Raw genomic sequence first — 19,586 nt, forward strand, 5'->3', positions numbered from 1 at the left:
AACTACAAGTCAGATTTTACCATAAAACAAAATGATTAAAAGGTATAGCACATTGCCATGCAGGCTGTTACATAACCTTTACTAGTGGCACAATGTGCCCGCCTGTGAACTCCCAGGACCGAAGTGCTGCTTAATCCCACAATGCAGTGCATGGCGCGTCATTGAAGAACGACCATGATGGCGGCGGTCGGTGCACCAGAAGTGATTTCACAGCTGGAAAGCGCTGCCAAAGTTTTAATGGTGAGCATATCGCCGCCGTTTTCACATCTCTGTCAGTGTGCTGTTAGCTCTGTGTGGGGGGTTCACTCTGAGGGAGTCTCGCGGCTCGTCGGTTAGCGGGGAAAGACTCGATAAACGCGGAGCGGTGCGTGGCGCAGTGCTCGACTCTCTCCATCCCGCTAAACTCAGCGCAGCCACCATCACCTTCATCAGCCTCTTCATCAGCTCCGCCGAACAGCACAGCTCCGGTGACACAGTTAGTGTTTGTAATGGTCGCTGTGAGCTCAGGTGTTGTATCTCAGAGGCCTAGTTTGATCCTCCAGCCTCGTGAAAGCGCGCAGGATGAGTTGAAGTTTGTCTGTTGGAGTTTCTCCATCAGCTGCTGGAGTTACACACGCTGTTGATTCAGCCGCATGTTTGCTCAAGCACATGTTTAGTAAGACTTAAGCAGACCAGAGACAAAAGAGAAACTTTTAGCTTCTTGTTTATCTCATAATAACACCCAATCCTTGCATTTATTCCGTTATAAGAGCTGACTAGCTACATAGTGGGCTCGTTTAAAGTTGAGAGCAGGACATGTGCAGTTAGATGATGGCCTGTGCCGTTTGCTAGTATTGTCTCAGAACCTGTCTAGACAGCATTTCTGAGCATCAAATGGACAGAATGATATGAATTGAATGGTGTGTGTGCTTGTGTAACAATACTGCAATGGTAAAATCTCATGGCACTATTCATAAATTTTTCCACTTAAAGAGTGAAAATTAATCTTTTTTTTTTTTTTTTTACTCTTTAAGCTTTTAGTCCAGTGTTTTTATTTTAATTTCACAAATAAAAAAAATTGGTCGTATTGCAACTGGATTTAGCTGATTTAAGCTGTGTTTTAATTGGAGATATTGATATTTATGGAGAAGGTTGGCCAATTGAATTTAAGCGTATGGCATAAATTGTTGATATTAAATAGGAAGTACGTTATATCTCAACAAGGCTGTGGTTGGATTTTGAAAATGTATCAAAAGTAATGAAAGTATCACTACCGTCATTATCAAGATATAGAATCAATAGATGGATGAATTGATTTTAGTCTGCTAATAATAATCCCATTTACGGGAAAAGTGACATTCATATAAACATACTTTTGCTTCATGTTTTTTTAAGGGTTCCATAGCTCTTCATGACCATATTGAACATAATAACGTAACTAACTGACCTTGTGCTGATAACACTGGGAGATGTTAAATAATAAAAAGCACACATGTGCATGTCAGCACTTTTAGGGATGGCTGTGCTGTTGTCTTTTGTCTACCAGGGGTCAAACCACCTTTATAAAAAAAAAGTACCTTCAGTATCTGTGTGAAGCTGAATGTGTTATAACCCTAAATTAAATGCAGAAGAGAATGTTATTTGAAAAACAAACATACCCATTGTGTTTGTACCAGTTGGGCACAACATCACACAGGCATAATCTGACCGTGACTTTTGCGTCATCTTGGTTTAAAGTGAATGTCATACTGATAAACAAAATGATATTAAGGCTGTAACAAGCTAATCTGCTAATGTTTTGTACAATTGGTAATATTTCATATCAATAAAGATCTCTACACTGCTCTTTGTGAAGCTTGGGCATGCATGGATTGAGCCTGATCTTGATTCTGCTGAATCTATGATCAAGAGCTAAGCAAACAATATCCACATGAGACATAGTCTTTGAGTAAACCGAAGCATTAAATGGAGCTTAGAATACAAGGAGAGGTACAGGAGCTGCTGTATCTGCCATGTTGAACAGCTTTAAAAGAACAGTTTAACAGGCTTCCATTATTTAAGGTCAAGACATGACCAAGTTATCTACACCAGGTGCCGAATGGGTCACTTACACATGGGTTTCTACTGAAGCTACTTCTTTATGAAGGCTATCTCATGCCGAATTAATGTGACTGTTAAGCGTATCCTGTTGGGCTGTAATCATAATACTGCTAGAAAACACTTATTCAGAAACATGTTTAAGTGGAATATTTTGTAGCGCTAACATGTTGTTAAAAAATCCAGAAACAAAACATTGAAAAGTAACTAGAATATTCATAGGTGATGTACAGAGTGATACTTAATATTTTAACATGGGAGGGACGATGTTGAAACATTTAGCAACTTTAGGTTCTTACCTTTAGCTTAGTAGATTGTTTGTTTTAGTTGTCTTTTTTCTGTTTAATACGGATTAGTTTTTTTTCTCAAACATTTATGATCAAATAGTAGTTGGCGGTCCCTGCATTACATTTGTAGACCACTGCACAATATTCTTGTTCACTCTTAAAAAAAAAGGCTCCAAAAGTGTGTTTTCACAGCAGTGCCATAGAAGAATCATTTTGAATCTAAGAAGCTTTCATGGAACAGTTTCATGAAGCAGGAACCTCTTTTTAGTGTGAAGAATGTTTAAAAAAATCTTAAGAACTGTTTTTCGCTATAAAGAACCTTTTGTGGAATGGAAATGTTAAACATTCTTCATGGAACTATTGATGCCAGCAAAGAAGCTTTATTTGTAAGAATGGTCATGTTGAGATTTCCATGGCATCAGACAGGATTGAGACTGTTGAGCAAATGAAGCAGAAGTCTGCAGGATTCAGAAAAGTTGACCGTGTGTAATTTAGTTTTGCTAATATTCTTCAACCAGCAGGTGGCATTTCATATTTGTGTGTACATAGTAGCACATTTGTCCAGTGTCTCCTGGAAAATGTTTCTTCTGCATCTTCCTATTGGTTTTATATGCCTAGTTTAACATGTCAGGTGATGTGTGTACAGTGTTGGGGTAGTTACTAAAAAAATTTAATTAGTTACTTCTGTAAATTGTAATGAGATTGCTTTACTAGTTACTGCATTTGAAAAGTAACTTCACTGCTTATTACTACTTTTTTTTTTCAATTGTTCCAAATTCCGTTTTAATTTTTCTGGATTCCATTTTTTTCTGTTTTATTTTTAATGGTTAAAGTTAATTGTATTAATCAAAAAGCATGTCTAATTAATTTAAATCATAACACATTTTCACAGCAATTTATTAAAAGTAAAAAGAAAATTACATGTTTAGGGCCCTATGAAATGTTTTATTTTTTCTCCATTTTTTCTTTATTTTTTTGATTTTTTTTGGTGTAATCATTTAAATGCATAAAAACAACTTAAGGCTATTTTAAGAAAAATTTAATAAATTATGACTTTTTTTTTTCTCCTCAGAAATTGTTGTGTATTTACGTTTTTCTGGTTATCAAATGAAGGCATAAAACTTTGGATTATAATCCCATATAAAACATTCATTTAGATTTTCTTTTTAATATTGAAAATTAAGCAAACTTTATTTTTTGGTAAACAAATGAGATTTACTATTAAAAATAAAACATGGAAGAAATGTTAAGCAAGATCTGCTTTAAAGCGCGAGAAATAGAGGTTTCCCCAGTAACAGCTGTAAACGAAGCAGAGCTACACTAACAAATGCTGCTTTATCAGGCATATAACATGCAAGTCTTCCTTCAGAAATACAGTGATATTAAAACACCTGTGCCTCGTTTTGATATTTAAACACATAAATGTAAGGAATTATTATAAATTATTAAACGTGCAGTACGTACTCATGTTTATTCAACAAAGCCTTTTGGAAAATCATTAAAGTTTTAAAATCGTGGCGAGTCTCCAAAAATAAATAAATGTATGAGAAACACATCCCACATCACAACCACCTGAGCCCAACTTCAGTCTACTCATTACCTTAACTTTAACTGCGTTTGTAGACGGCATCGCTAGCCAGTACAGACCGGTACAGTACAGACCGGAAGTTAACTTGGGGCCAGGCGCGTGCGCCCGATGAAACCGTCTATAAGATGACATTTCAGCACTTGACAAACAGAGAGCGACTCCTACATAGCACTTGAAGCACAGCTGTGCGATTGCTTTACTTGCAATGTTGGGAAACGCACGTCAAACAATAACGAACGATCGTAAAATGACTCATAGAAAACACCCTTAAGTGCTAAGATTGTCATTATCGGGAAACCCGGCCCAGAACTTTACACACAGGCAAACACGGCATGTGTAACGCAGGAAAGTGCATTCCTATAATCTAGTAGTGTAGTTACCAATATTATTAGTGTAATGCGTTACTTTACTTCGTTACCCAAAAAAGTAATATAGTTACTGTAATCCGTTACTTTAACTCTTTACCCCCAACACTGTGTGTGTGTGTATGAAATGATACCATCTCTTTAGTCTGGTTCCTGTGAGTTGGATGACTGCTGTGCTGTAATTAAGAATGGAATGTGATGTTGAATGTTATGACTCAAGTGTGTGACGTGTTCAGTGGGCACAGGCTTGGGTGTGTTCATGTGTTCACCTGTGGGTCATGACACATTAGAAACCGCTTTATTGGTCATAACTTTTGAAAGCTCTTTTACAGTTTTAGACATGTTCTTGAACACCAGATCAGCTTATTAGAATATTAGAAGGATGCCTGAAGACTGGAGATGAATTATTTTAAACTAATATTATTTCACAATATTGCGGTTTTTGATTAAATTGTGTTTTTAATCAAATAAATGCAGGCTTGATGAGCATAAGAGACTTCTTGCAAAAATCCTACTGATGTTTTTAAACTGTAGTGTGTGTAATAATTGAATAAAGATTGGTTTAAATGAATACAAACTCATGTTTGGTTTGATTGTTTTGGTCTGCATATAGGATATTTAATGTTGACCAGTGCAGCGTGTTCAAAAACCCAAACGTTTAACCCCTCTTATGAATGTGTTGACAGGCACCGCCGTCCATGGTAAGCACAGAACAGAGGCAGCATGCAGAGCACATATTCCTCTCCTTCAGGAAGTCAAAATCCCCCTTTGCCATCTGCAAACACATCCTCGGTGAGTCTCAGAGCTCTGTTCTCACAGACACTTGAACAAGTACTGACTCTACTGTGCTGAGTGAGTCTTGGTTCTTCCCATAACTTCTTCCTCTCCATGTTTAAACCTCTTACAGGTCACCAGTGACTTGCTAGTCTTTCTCAGAAAGCACACACTGTACATTTCAAATTTGTAGGTCTGCCAAAGGTTAATTGATCAACTATAATGAAATAATTAATCAATTGTCAGAAAACCGCAGTTAGGAAAGTATCTGATCACATGGTAATGATTTACAGCATTAAACATGAAAAACATGTCAGTGTTTCCAACAGTGTTAACTCTTTCGGAAAATGAATTTTGCTTAGGCCTGATGAACAGGTTCACACCATCTCTTTTTTTCCATTTTGCTTGATTTGTAAAATATTTTAAGATCAACAATAAGTGAATAAAGAATAATAAATCAATGTTGTCTTTCTCTTTCCACAGAGACGAGTAAAGTGGACTATGTGTTGTTCCAGGCCGCCACAGCCATCATGGAGGCCGTGGTTCGAGAATGGATCCTTCTGGAAAAGAACAGCATCGAGTCCCTCAGAACATTCCTCCTCACCTACGTCTTACAGAGACCCAAGTAAGTGTGTGAAAGAACATCTAAAACATGTTGACAACATGTGCTTGTAGAAGCCATTTCCATCTCTTACCTGACCTTGTGTAAATTTCTCTCTGTTTCCTGCAGTCTGCAAAAGTATGTTCGAGAGCAGATCCTGTTAGCGGTAGCAGTAATAGTGAAGAGAGGCTCTCTTGACAAATCTATCAACTGTAAGAGCATCTTCCATGAGGTCAGCCAGCTCATCAGCAGCGGCAATCCCACAGTGGTAAGACTTCTGGATCACATGGATCCAAGCTGTGAGAGTTAACTATAATTCAGCATTCAAGGCCTATTAAACGCCCTTCCGTAAATAAGCGATTATTTTGGTTAGTAATATTATTGGTAGCCTGCTATTTGAAAAGCAGGGCTGGGCAAACATCACAATGTTCAAATAGTTATGAATATCATGTAATGTTCATTGATATATTTTGTATAACAGGTATGTTTTTTACTGAAATCTGGCAAAGGTATTGGGAATTAGTTTAATTGATTATTATATTTTTTCTTCTCATAAATGTGGTTTATATGGAAATGTAAAAAAAAAAATCACTAAACAAATTTAAACCTTATCAGTAATCTTAAAGAAATTTAAAAAAACATTTTTTTAATGTGAAAACATGAAAATCTATTTGTCAGAATATGATGGGACACTCTTATGTGTTGTACTGTGACATATGTGATTTTCTTATATGTTTAAGTGCCAATGTGTCCCTGAATTTCGACCATTCTCCTAAAAATTATTTATGGACACTAGTATTTCTGAACAAAATTGTAAAAAGTGCTCTGGGAAAAAAATATTGTGTCCTGCAGAGGGCGCTCAGGTTTTATGTTTTGAATTTGTTCAATGTAAAGTTAAAGATTTAATCTGTGCTCAAATTTAAAAGTCTTTTTGTGATAATACTTTATACAGCAAAAATGAAGCCTTTGGAAAACTACTGTCCTTATTTAATATTTTGTACCAGTATTGAATTAAAATAGGTCATTTAAATAGCTGAATCAGTGTCTTAGACATATTTCTTGAGATGTTAAACAATTTGTCTTGTGCCTGGATGGAAAGTAATGTTTATCACTGTGTCTGTCCTGCTAGCAAACACTGGCCTGCTCCATCCTAACAGCTCTGTTGAGTGAGTTCTCCAGCTCCAATAAGACCAGTAACATTGGTCTCAGTATGGAGTTTCACGGAAGCTGCAAACGCATCTTTCAGGTCTGTCCTTCTGTCCCAATCATTCGGAGTGTATCCTTTGTTAGGTGTATGGTCCCTGTGCTGGGTGTTTTTATTTGTATGTTAACCTGCTATAGCCAAAAACATTTAGAAATCTTCATGTTATAAGAATGTTTCATTGATATTAAATCACTGACAATGTTTTATTTTTTGTTAATATTTAGAAATAGATTATATATTCTGTTTTAATTTTATACTTTTAAACCTTTTTTTTATAATTTTTAATTTTATTTTTATGTAAAGTTTTTTTGGGTGGTATTTTGTGTTGATATAATTTTTGCATTTTTATTTTTATTTAGTTTTTTTTTTTTTAATGTATTTTAGTACTAAACAATAAATGAAAATGACAAATGTTGCAACTATCAGAAAAAATAAATAAATTCTACTTTTATATTATGGCTTAGTTTTAGGTAAAAAACAACCAAAATCTGAAATGTTGTACTCATACCATATGCAGAATTATGTTTACGTTACATTATAACTGAAGTATTCTCAAATGTAATCTGAATTTATTTGAATTTTATCTTGTGGAATTGACTCTTGAAATTAGTACCAGTACCCTGTGTTAACTTAACTGCTTGTGCCTTTTATGATGAGTGTGTGTGTGTGTGTGTGTTGCAGGAGGATGATCTCAGGCAGATCTTCATGCTCACTATGGAGGTCCTGCAGGAGTTCAGTCGGAGGGAGAACCTCAACGCTCAGATGTCCTGTGTTTTCCAGCGCTACCTTGCGCTGGCCAATCAAGTGCTCAGCTGGAACTTCCTTCCACCCAATCATATCCTTTCATGAAAACATTTTGGTGACTTTTTATATTTGTGTGTATGTTTGTATCCTTGCCTTTTTTACATGTAAATTTAGAGGAAAGTTGAGAGAGGTGATGCAGGCAGGACTTCCTGTGAGCACTAGGAAACACTAGACCTGGACTGCAGCCAGGAATGTTTTAGAGGCACAAGGGTTGGGAAAGACAATTAACTGTGACTTATTTTTGGATTAATAATAGACAAGCTATAATGTGATAATCATTCTTAACCTTCTTAACATTTCTTTGCAAAATAACCGTGAACACAGAACCAGATCCAGGCACATTTCTTGTTGCTCGTAGAAAAAAAAAAAAAGATCTTGCACGTAAATTTTCGGAGCACTTTTTTTTTTTTACCTGCTTGAAGCCTCAAAATTTGAAGCTCTTCAGCAGTTTTGTGCTCACGTGTGCTAGTGTTAGTACTAAATCATGAGCTGTGATTGATGGTGCGTGTGCTTCTGTGTGTGTTTTAGCTCTGTAAGGCGTTAATCCCACTCAGGCTGACTTTGTGTCTCTGTGTCTCTTTAAAGAGATCTGAGCTGGCGTCTGTGCCAACCAGGGTCACATATCACTTACAAAGGAGGCCTGTGCCAAGCCCTTATCGTGCTCAATCAATGTGCCTTAAAACACACAGCTCATTGAGTGCTGGGCTGGAATGTCGGCCGGCCATTTGTGCATTGATGTGTTTGCATAGTTTCAAGTCATATTAATTACCCTCTGGGTGCTGGAGGAAGATAGTTCTTTGATACCAAGAACACATTTGTTAAGGACAGAGAAAGGACAGAGTGTGTTTGTGTTAAATTTTAAAATTGACTGTTTAATAAGTTGCATGAATGAGTAGTCAATTAATCTGTTCTTTAATGTGTTAGTCAATACAAGACTTGCATTCACATCACTCTAATCAAAGCACACTTTAAATGCAATAGAATAAATAATTATATATATACACTCACACGATAAATGTGTAGATGAACTGGTCAATCTTGTTAAACTTATGTATTATTATAATTGTTTATTTAATGTTATAAATATAGACACGCTACCGGTCACCAAAATGTGATTATTTTAACTAAGATTAGATATTAGATTATACTAAGATTATATATAATTACAATTATATATAACTAAGATGAAAGATTCTTTTTGAAAACATATTAGGCTCACCATGACTGTATTTATACATTTGTTTGATCAATACATTAAGCATAAATAATAAATTACGTATTATTAAAAAAATAATTAAATATTCTTATTTTAATATTATTAAATTTTATAATGTAAAGTTTTCTATTTTAATTAGTTATTCAATGTAATTTATTCTTTTTATGGCCAAGCTGAATTGGTGCAAAGGGAAAAATTACATTTATATTATTATTATTATTATTATTATTATTATTATTATTATTATTATTATTATTATTATTATTGCTCCCCAGGCACCGCAGCATAAATGGCTGCCCACTGCTCCGGGTGTGTGTTCACCGTGTGTGTGTTGACCTGTTCGTGTGCACTTTGGATGGGTTAAATGCAGAGCACAAATTCTGAGTATGGGTAACCATACTAGGCTGTATGTCACTTCACTTCACTTATTATTATGTTAGTCATATTATGTTGAAAACAGTTAACTTAAGATTTGTGTAAAATTATCAAATTTTAGCGTGTTGTGATGCATTTTTTTTAGAACGTTTCATAAAAGGTTAAAAAGGAACAGCATTAATTTCAAATATAAATCTTTCGTAATATTTTAACTGTCACTTTTTTGATTAATTTAATACGTCCTTGCAGATTAAAATGATTAATTTCTTTAAAAAAAAAAAATCTCATTGACTGCAAACTTTTGAATGGTTGTGTACCGGTATATAAAATAGTTTATTACATTTTAATATATTTTAAATAATTATGTATTTGATATATAGTAACTGCAGTCATGACCCATCTCTAGTGTGTGTGTGTGTGTTTTAGTTTCCATTCCTGACAGCAGCTTACACTCTTTCTTCAAAGTGCCGCCATCTCTCAGTAGCCAAGGCCATGGCATGCGTGTCATTTGTCCATGACACACTCCCACTTGACGCATGTACATGTCATTTGTGTGAATCCTAAACATGTGATTCCCTTAATGTCTGCTGGACTGCATGTCCATGGCCCTAGTGACCCCGTGGGGGGGGTTTTGGCCGGGCTTTGAGCCGGTCAGGTGCTCTGAATGATAGAGCGAGATGACAGACGTCTGTGTGCCACTGCTTATTTCTAACCCGCATGCAGAAGTGGAGCAGAGCTTTGTAAGACCACTGTCCCGGGCCTGACAACGGAGAGGAGGGCATTCCTGGGGTGTGAGGGGAATCTTAAGAGGGAGGATGTGACACTCAGACTTCCTAATAGACTTGGATCTCTTCTCTGTTCTTTGGCTCCAGGCAGCTCTCAGCACTCTCATAATCATTATGTTCACTGAATGCCTCCTGATTGATTCAGTCTGCAGTCTTGAGCTCAACACACACTATATCTTTTGCTCACATTCAGCTACTACTTACAACACTCCATTCACTTCTTTCACTTCAGTGTCCACTTTTGATTAATCTGCCCTGCCAATATATCAACCATTAATTTCTACAGAGTTGCAAATATACATGTATTCAGTGATTTCGGTGAAGGAAAGTGTATTTTGCAGATTGCAGTTCCATCCGAATTATGCCTCTGAATTGTGCAGTTGCCAGCTTGTTGCAGTGGCTATCACTGAAATTGTTTCTTTGTGTTGAAACTGGAAACTTTTTGTTGTGGTACACATTCAAATTATTTCATTGATATAGCTTTTCGTTGTCTTTATTTGCATACGTGGTCTTGAGGGTCCCCAAAAACGTCTAGTAGTTAGATTATATAACTTTCTAGTGACAGTGTTACCAATTCTGTGAGACTTCACACTGGTGTTTTAGGAAGCCAAACATTTTGAGTAAAATAATACTAATTATTATTATTATTATTATTATTATTATCAGTAGTGAAATATATTGTAATTGTAATACAAATGCAGTGTAAAAATATATATATTTTATATTATAAGGTCTTAATTTCACTGGCAAGTGTTAAACCCTAGATTTTGTCAGAAAATTGCAAGATCTTTAAGTTTCTGTAACAATAATGTTTTTTTTTTTAAAAAAGCTTCTCATTACAAATTAATTGAAATACTGTAATCAGTTCAAATTGCAACATTTACTGTGAACCGAGACTCTGTGAAAACCAGACCATGTATAATGTATGCATGTAAAACATCGTGATGTCTATTGTACGATGACATCGTCTATCGACCCGACCCTAGTTGTGAACACATCAGGTGAACGTAACCCTACGTCAGCCCTAGTCGATTTCTGAGTTGGTCATGTGTTTGGTGTCTTCAGCAGCTGGGGCGAGGGCTGGTGGAAACGAGGCATGTGCGTTTGTGACTGTGAGTAAGCCCGGGTTGGGTTTCAGTAGCTCATATCTTTAGTCACCCTCCCAGTTTTTCATACGCTCGCACACTTTTCCAGCAATGGCTCCAAGTGACATTAAGTGACCGGCTAGTTTATCCCCTGCGCCCCGTCCATCCGTCAGTCAGTCTCTCCCTGCTGCGCTCATGTGGCAGGCTGCTATCAGCCCGCACAAGCTCCGGCGACTCTCCCTCAAGGCCCATTTTCTCCTCAACACGGGTCACTCAGAGTTCTGCCGGCCCCTTGCTATTTTTAAGAGGCCGTAAAGTCAGGTCTGCTCAGGACGGACACAGGCAGAGGTGTGTAACACTCCAGCGCACTCATTCCAGTTTGGCATCTGGCTCTCTCTGGTGTCTGCTTAGTGAATGCGTAGGTGAGTCGCCACATGATTTTCTTTGACATATGCGGCTGTATATGGTAGACGTGAGCAGATACTGTAATGGTGTGTGTGTGTGTGTGTGTGAATGAGAGAGCGCTTGCATTTGTCTGCTGGGAGTGACTGTGGGTCCGGCCCAGAGGAATGCGTGGCCTTTGCCGGTAACTGGCTTTGATCAAACATTCCTGTGGGAGGCTTTTCTCTCTCTCTCTCTCTCTCACTCTCTGCCTCTCCTCCTTTTTGTCGTTCCTTTTTTTTTTTTACCTCCATCTCTTTTCCCAGTTTGCTACATATGGAAAGGAGGAGATTTTGAGGTAAACATTTAGTGGGAGGAGACAGTGCGATTGTATAGTAGTAACGGTGCCTTTGAAGAAGAGTGATAGAGAAGGAGCTGCAGAAAACAGACGCTGGGAATTCACTGCAGCATTTTCCACACTCTTTAGTCCAGGACTGCACGGCCAGAGAGAAGTGACAGAAAGAAAAGGAGGTTAGAAAAATCTTACCTTATCCTTTCTGCTTTTGCTATTGCCCTTAACTGAGGTGTCACTGGGGAGGCACTACATTGCCATGTTTGAAGCGACTCAGAATGTCATGCTTAAGCCAACTGAGTCCTGGAGGGAATCTCTTCTAGACCACAGAGTCATGGACCTTTTCTTCACTGTGAGTACCAACTTATACATTTGTTCTATCAACCTCCTGCTTGGAAATGGCTCTTTTCTGCTTTTTACCTCATTTCTTAAGACATTGTTCCTTTGATACCTGCGTCCCCTAGTCCTCTGTTTATTCCTCTCATGTTATTTCTTCCTGCTTTTATTCTTCAAAAAAAAAAAAAAAGTTCAATAACACTGCATCAAACTATACGTTATGCATAAATATTTAGCAGTTCGAAATAAAAGGCATGTTTAGAAGGAGTGAGCTACAGCAGATTATTATATGTTGCCTTCGAAGCAGTGGTCAAAGATGGAGGACTCTGGCCTATGTGATGATTTAAGAAAAAAATATTTTTGTATATAGGTGTGATATAAAAAATATTTGGGGTCAAGTAAGAATTTTATTTTTTTTTACTTTTTGAAAATTCTCTTGTGCTCGACAGAAAAACAGTAAGTATTATGACACATTGTTTTTCTTACATTATTACAAAAAGTGGTTTTCACAAAGAGTTATTTTTTTTTCAAGAATTTGAATAGAAATTTACTAGAACAGTATTTGAAAAATAAATCTTCTGTAACATTTTAAATGCCTTTTACGGTCACTTTTAATCAGCTTAAAGCATTAATGAATAAAATTCTGGTGTGTGTGTGTGTGTATTTATGTGTATATATATATAATTATTATTTTTTTTATTTTAGCTTTTGACCCAAAACTTTTGAACTGCAGTGAAGGGGTAGTATATGAAATAGTATATCATGCTTTCAGCACTCATGTATACATTTGTACTTTTCATCTGAAAGCAGATCTGTGGGTGACAACTGTCCCAGAGCAAACCATTTTCCAACTGTGAAGTTTGTCTGTTGTTGCTCACGGCAATAATGACAACATTACAAGGAAAAATATTAGGTAATAAGGTAATAAATAATTGTATTTCGTCCCTGAATGATAATTAGTGCTGTCTGAATTGTACAAAGAAGCAAATCTATCATGAGAATTATATTACATTAATTATGCAAAGTTTTTTTGATGTTAAGTTTTAGATGGATAAAGCTTAAGATTCAAGAGTAGTGAATAATTTTCTTTTCAGTATTGTTTGATTAGTATTCACTAATGCAGTTCCCAGTTTGATCTAGTAAGGGCCAGGCTGAACAAAATCATTTCGTTCCATGTGCTTTATATTAAAGCAGTATAATTTTTTTATTCGGTTTTCCCCTGAAAATCATGCATTGTGCATGCATTCTGCATAGTACACCTTCCAATCATTAGAAATTCAGACTAATGGCTCGTTATGTCTCACAGAACTAATGTCTGCGAGCCTTAAGTTGCGATGTGTGGAACATTTCTGTCAGGTTACCCTCGGCATCAGTGATGGACATGCCAAATCGCTCTTTCTCCATTACCATTACACGGTCTCCCTGAGGCTTCTGCTGCCAAATAATGCTCTACTTTCCACCATCAGTCTTGGGTGGTTTCTACGGCCAGATTAGACGTTAATTTCCTTCACTTCTGTTGCTCAGGAATGACCCCACAAGGTGCCAATATGCTGCTTCATCTTTCATTCGCTCTTCTGAGAGGAGGCTGCGATCTCTAAACTGGCGACAAACTGCACAGCCCTCTTAACAAGGGTCAGTCTGCTGACCTGGAGGTCAAGGGCTGTACAAACATAAGTGTCTAATTTGTCTTTTCTGGGACTTGCTGTTAGGGGTTTTTAAGCAGACAGAAATGGCTATGATAGATATGTTGTCTATGGCCAAAAATCTCAGTCGATGTCAATAATTTATCATGATTAATTTCAAATTTCAAGTTTAAAAGCAGATTTGTGCTCCCAAGTGAATGTTTTTTTTAAACCAGACTGTTAATTGTGATCGTAAACTACTCTCTATGGTCAAACATGACAAACACCTTACTTTTTTTAATTCTTTACACTTTTCCAGTGATATTTCCTTAACAAAAGGAAAAAAAAATTCTTAGTTTCTGCATCTTTTAAATAGTGATATTGTTTCAAATCATAAAACAGGTTGGTGTTGCCTGACTTTGATGAATATCTTCAGTACAGTTTGCAGTTTAGGCTGCAATATTAATATTATTACATATTTTTGTCTCTTAGAAATGGACATTTGACAGTAGTTTGAGTTAACAGTAGTAGATTTAGTTAGGATGCTGACAAGATGCACATTAATCATATTATATATATATTTAATCAAGGACTGTGTGTGGGAACTAATTTTCCCATTGTTTAAAAGCCAAATTAAATCATCTGTGGTACAATGATGTGAAACATGAAAGCATCCATGATGGTACATTTATATGTAGTCTTAAAAAGTTCAGGTTCAGTAGAAAAAAAAAAAAAAAATTCATTAAGGGCATATTAAATTAATCAAAACTAACATAAAAGACATTTGTAATGCTACAAAAGATTCCTATTTCAAATAAATGGTGTTCATTTGAACTTTACATTTATGAAAGAATCCTATAAAAAAACAGGGTTTCCGTAAAAAAGTTTAGCACACATTATTGCATTTAAAAAAAGAGAATGCAAACAGTTATTATTATTATCATTGCCATTAATATTTTACACCATTTTATTTTACAATACTACTGTTGGTAACAAATTAATAAAAAAAACTTCTTTCAGAAACATTTGTGACCCTGGACCACAAAACCAGTCTTATTTAGCAATAACCAAAAAAAAAAAAAAAAAACATTCAATAGGTAAAAATTATAGATTTTTCTTTTGTTAAAAATCATTAGGATATTCGGTACAGATTGTTCCATGAAGATATTTTGTAAATTTCCTACCGTAAATATATATACTTATTTTTTGATTAATAATATGCAATGCTAAGAATGTCATTTGGACAACTTTAACGACAATTTTCTCAATATTAAGATTTCTTACATCCTTAGATTCCAGATTTTCAAACAGTTGTATCTCGGCCAAATATTGTCCAATGCTAACAAACCATACATCAATGGGAAAGTTTATTTATTTCATATGATGTATAAATCCCAATTTCAAAATGTAAAAATGAATTTAGGATAGTTTGAAAGTACGGTTAAGTCTCTTTGATGCTGATGTTCAGCGGTTTTGTACCAGTCTCTCGGGGAATTGTTTGGGCCATGTGATGTTTAGTGGTATTTCCAGTGTTTTTGTTAAGGGGTGAGGAGTGGTCAGCTGTTACACCCTCTGTGTCTTTACGAGTCTCCTTGTAGCTGTGTGTGGTGCACTGGTTGTTTTTCTACGCCCATGCCAGGGGGATCTGTGTGTGTAGGGGTGAGTTATTGAGTGAGGGTGAGTGTGCGTGTGTCGGCCTGTCAGCGGTGTCTGTGTGTGTATGTTGGCTCGTCAGCTGTTAGTCCTCACTTCTCAGCTGTGCCCTGAACAGACGAGGGGGCGTCCAGACACGCGCTGCCGGGGTCAGAGGTGACTAGAGATGAGCTGCAGGATTAGACTCTGAACCCTGGATTCGAAGCCCCTGTTAACAGCCTCCAGTCCACCCTCAGGTGGTCTGAGGAGGGGTCAAGCCATCCATCTAAAGAGCAGCGGTCTCTTGGCTTCTTTGATTGCTTTTCAGAGGTTTGGAAACATGAAGAAAATGAAGCATGGCTTAAAATAAATCCCATATTCTCTTCGCACCTAATAAAGCCATGACTGCGCTAACATTTTCCTACAAACCAAACCGACTAAAGGGTGTTTTTGTTTGTGGTTTTAGTTTAGGTTGGTTCTTACACCCTCCGTCTTCACATACTCACCCATTTAGTAACAAACAGTCACATTTTTATACATCCATAAAATGGTGAAAATCTGAAAAACATCTCTGGGTTACAATTCAATATAAAACACATAAAAAAGCTAGAGAAAAAATATATATATTTTGCTTAACCGAAAATAGATTCTAATTTAGGACCCTTAAGATTTGGATTGTGACATTTATTTTCACGACACTCAAGCACATTTCCCTTCAAATTCGTATTACAGTGTGTCTAGACATTTCACTTCTTTCCTTTTTTTCATTCTAATTTAGTAGTGATTCTTTTTAATGTTTTTATTTTATTTTATTGTAACTTAATATTTATATCTCTGCTTTGCATCAATGAGAGTGATATAATCAATTCAGAACATCTATTTATTTGTGTATTCATTACTTTTTTTATTTTATATTCTGTTGTTTTATAATTTTGTATTTCGGGGTGCAGTATGATAGTGATTCTAATTGTCATTACTGTTATGTTATTATAAAAAAATACTTTAAACAGACAAATTTTTTTTCAGTTTCAGTATTTTGTGCATTGCAGTGATAATATGATTTGTATTTATCTATTTGTTTATTTTAGAATGAGGTGTCAATTAAATATTTTTTTCTTTTCTTTAAATTTCTTTTTTTAGTCTGTACTCATTCTTTTATAATTTCGTATTTTGTGTCTACACGTGTGTAGCGCTAAGTAAAGTTTTAGAAGCTGAGATCAGATTCGGACTCGGAGCATGTGCATGGTTTGTTTATGGTATAAACACAATCAGGGATTGTTATGGCACTTTGAGAATAACGCTGTCGTGAGGTGATTGATTGTGGCCTCTGATTTTGTAACAGGAGCTGAACATACTGAATGTGACTTAAAACAGGAGAGGATCAAATCCTCCCCGTGGACTGACACAAGCCTTTGTCTTTTCTCTATTAATAGGTCTCCCTGTCGCTTCTCTCTCTAGAATTCAATTCGGAGAGCTACCTTGTCTTGTTTTGATTTAGATGCCCCTCTTCGCCCCCTGCCAGACTCTAACTATAGTCGGACTCAAGGCGATTGGCATAGTTTGCATGGCGTGGATGTTCTTTAGCGCAGCTGTTTGTATAGAGCATGGTGCTCACAGAGCGTTGGCCTTGTACTCTTTCTTTCTTCTCTTTCCCTATCCAGTTCTCTCTCTCATCTGCCCCTCACACCCCTCCTCTCTCTTTCCCCTTCTCTTTCTCCCTCCCGTTCTTCTTCAGCTCAGAAGATGATTTCACACCGCTCTTGCAGACAGGGCTGTGCTATAGTGTGTTAGCGTTAGCACTTTTCCCAGTGGCTGATGTTTATCCGTGTATGTGTTAGGGAAATGCCGCTTTAGGTTCGTCCACATTCTCCCAGATCGTTCAGAGGGCTCCGTCCAACTCTGTGCACCCCTTCGCACAGCATCTGCACCAGAACGTCTGGCAAACAGACGAGCAAGAGTAAGATTCCAAGGATTTAGGAAAGAAAAAGAGCAAAGGGGTGTGCCAAACAGCCACATGTGCTGGAGACTCGAGTCGGTTCGCTCAGAAACGTTTAGCCGTCTCTTCAGCTATGTAGCTCTCTTTTAGCTGCCGAACGCCTCAGACTGGATTGGTAATTGAGAAGCCGATCTGATTGATTGGCTTGGGTTGTGGCGGCCAGGTGGCAAGACTCTGTAGTTTTGCTATTGGCAAAGGTGAGGGGTATTCCACAATTTTCCTCCGTTCGTTATTCCACTGAGCAGAAGGTTTCAGAGACTTGCGTGAGATGAGAAATCGAAGACAGACCTGTGTATCTGTGCATAAGAGAGAGCAGAAGAAAAAGAGGAGGCGGAGAGGGAAAGTATGTTTTTGTATGTCAATGAGAGAGGCTTTTCTCTGTGATTCAGGGAGACTGTGTGCTCCCCAGCCTGTGTGTTTTGTCAGCTGCCCATGGGCCGGTCTGCAGTTCCTCCTGGACTCTTTGAGGGAGCCTGTCTGGTATTAACACTGTAGAGTAAACCTACGGTCACATTTACAGTCTCTAGAACCTCTGCTGCTTGTTTTCTCTCATGCGCTCATATGATATCATGTCTCCTGAGAAGAAGGATTTCAGTCTGTTGGTGAGCTGCGATGATGTCCGTTTTGATTGTTGATCATTAGGTCCATTTTAGGATATCTTGATCTTTGTGTGGTTATTGTTGATGGCGGTTAGTCATTAAAGGTATACGTTTTGGCATTAAAATCTAGTCTGAGTTCAGAAAGTCAATGATCTGGTATCAGGCTTGCGTCTTGTATTATGCTTTTAGAAATGGGATCTGTTTACACCAATGTAATGAGTTGAAGAGTTTTTGTCTCTGTCTTATAGGTGCACAGGAAGATCAGAGAGGACTCAGACATGGCGCAGGATTCGCTTCAGTGCCTGGCCCAGTTGGCCTCCATGCATGGCCCCATCTTCCCCGATGAGAGCGCTCAGGTGACCTACCTAGCCCACCTGGTGGAGGGATTGCTCAACATGATCAATGGGTGCGTTTCTCTGAAACCCTCCATCACGTACTGCACTCATAAACTTGTCATTCACAAATGTGTTATTTCGTGTTTAAATAACAGCATAGTAGTTGTCTAACAAAGGTGGAACTAATGACAACATATCTAGGTCACATTTCACCCCAAAATCATTGCAGTTAATAAAATGATTTACATTTTGCATTATTATTTTAGGACCAGTAATGAAATTTTACAGCTGTGTAAACATTTTTATGATCTTAAACACAGGATTAATTCTCTTGAAGTCAAATTTTATTAATTTAATTATATTTATGGGGTTATTTTTTAGTTAAATATGGCTCAGACGTGTTCTTGACGGTGAGATTTTGACAATCTCAAACCACAAAACTACTGCCTCGTTTACTTTTAAAATAAGGGGACAAAAATGCAGGATGGGGACACTAAATAAAAACTACTACTAATATTTGTAGTGGTATTTCTTTATTTTCTCCATGTTTTTTATAGAATCAATTAATTAAATGAAAATTAAGAAATACTGTTTTTATTAAAAATAAACAGCCTTTTATTTTACTGCATGTATTGGCGGAGTTGTGTGTTAGGACTTGCATTGTAAATGCTCTGTAATGTCTATAAAGATGGAATGATGTATCTGCAGCTTTAAATAACACACACATTCTCTCATACACTGCTGTTTGGAATTTGAGAACAAGTAGGCGTAGTGAGTCGGGGTCTCTCTCCCCACTCCTCCCTCTCTCGGTCTCTGCCATTCTGTAATCACCTATTCCTGGAGCATTTTTCCAGTTGCATCATCGGAAAACCATGTGGCAGGTCCGCCAATCTGCCGTGATTGAACTCTTCTGCTTACAATTTAAGTCCATCTGATATGGGTTAGAGACGCAGTTGGGAGCATAAAGAAAGGCAGACCTCGAGTGCTCTTCCAAAACTAAAGAAGGAAAAAAAAACCTGTGTTCCCAGAAACCAGGTAGAGAGCCGACACAACAACAGTTTTGTGTCGGGGTTGAGATCTTTAAGTCTCCCTTTACAGCAACTGAGGTATTTGTGCTTCTAGACAATTATTTCCAGGAGAACTAGACCGTGAAGATTGAATTCGATAAACATT

The 19,586-nt window shown here is 37.1% G+C and overlaps 1 protein-coding gene across 1 annotated transcript in view; it reads left to right on the forward strand.

Moving 5' to 3' along the window:
- Positions 1-150: 150 nt before the first annotated feature.
- Positions 151-19,586, forward strand: part of LOC113071897 (exportin-4-like) — a 30,592-nt gene continuing 11,156 nt past the window's right edge. The window contains 8 exon segments of the mRNA XM_026245178.1: positions 151-240; positions 5,003-5,108; positions 5,574-5,715; positions 5,821-5,959; positions 6,821-6,937; positions 7,577-7,730; positions 12,133-12,245; positions 18,327-18,484. Coding sequence (XP_026100963.1) covers positions 151-240; positions 5,003-5,108; positions 5,574-5,715; positions 5,821-5,959; positions 6,821-6,937; positions 7,577-7,730; positions 12,133-12,245; positions 18,327-18,484 — 1,019 coding nt within the window.

The sequence above is a fragment of the Carassius auratus genome, unplaced genomic scaffold, assembly GCF_003368295.1.
Source record: "Carassius auratus strain Wakin unplaced genomic scaffold, ASM336829v1 scaf_tig00008402, whole genome shotgun sequence".
NCBI classification, from domain to species: domain Eukaryota; kingdom Metazoa; phylum Chordata; class Actinopteri; order Cypriniformes; family Cyprinidae; genus Carassius; species Carassius auratus.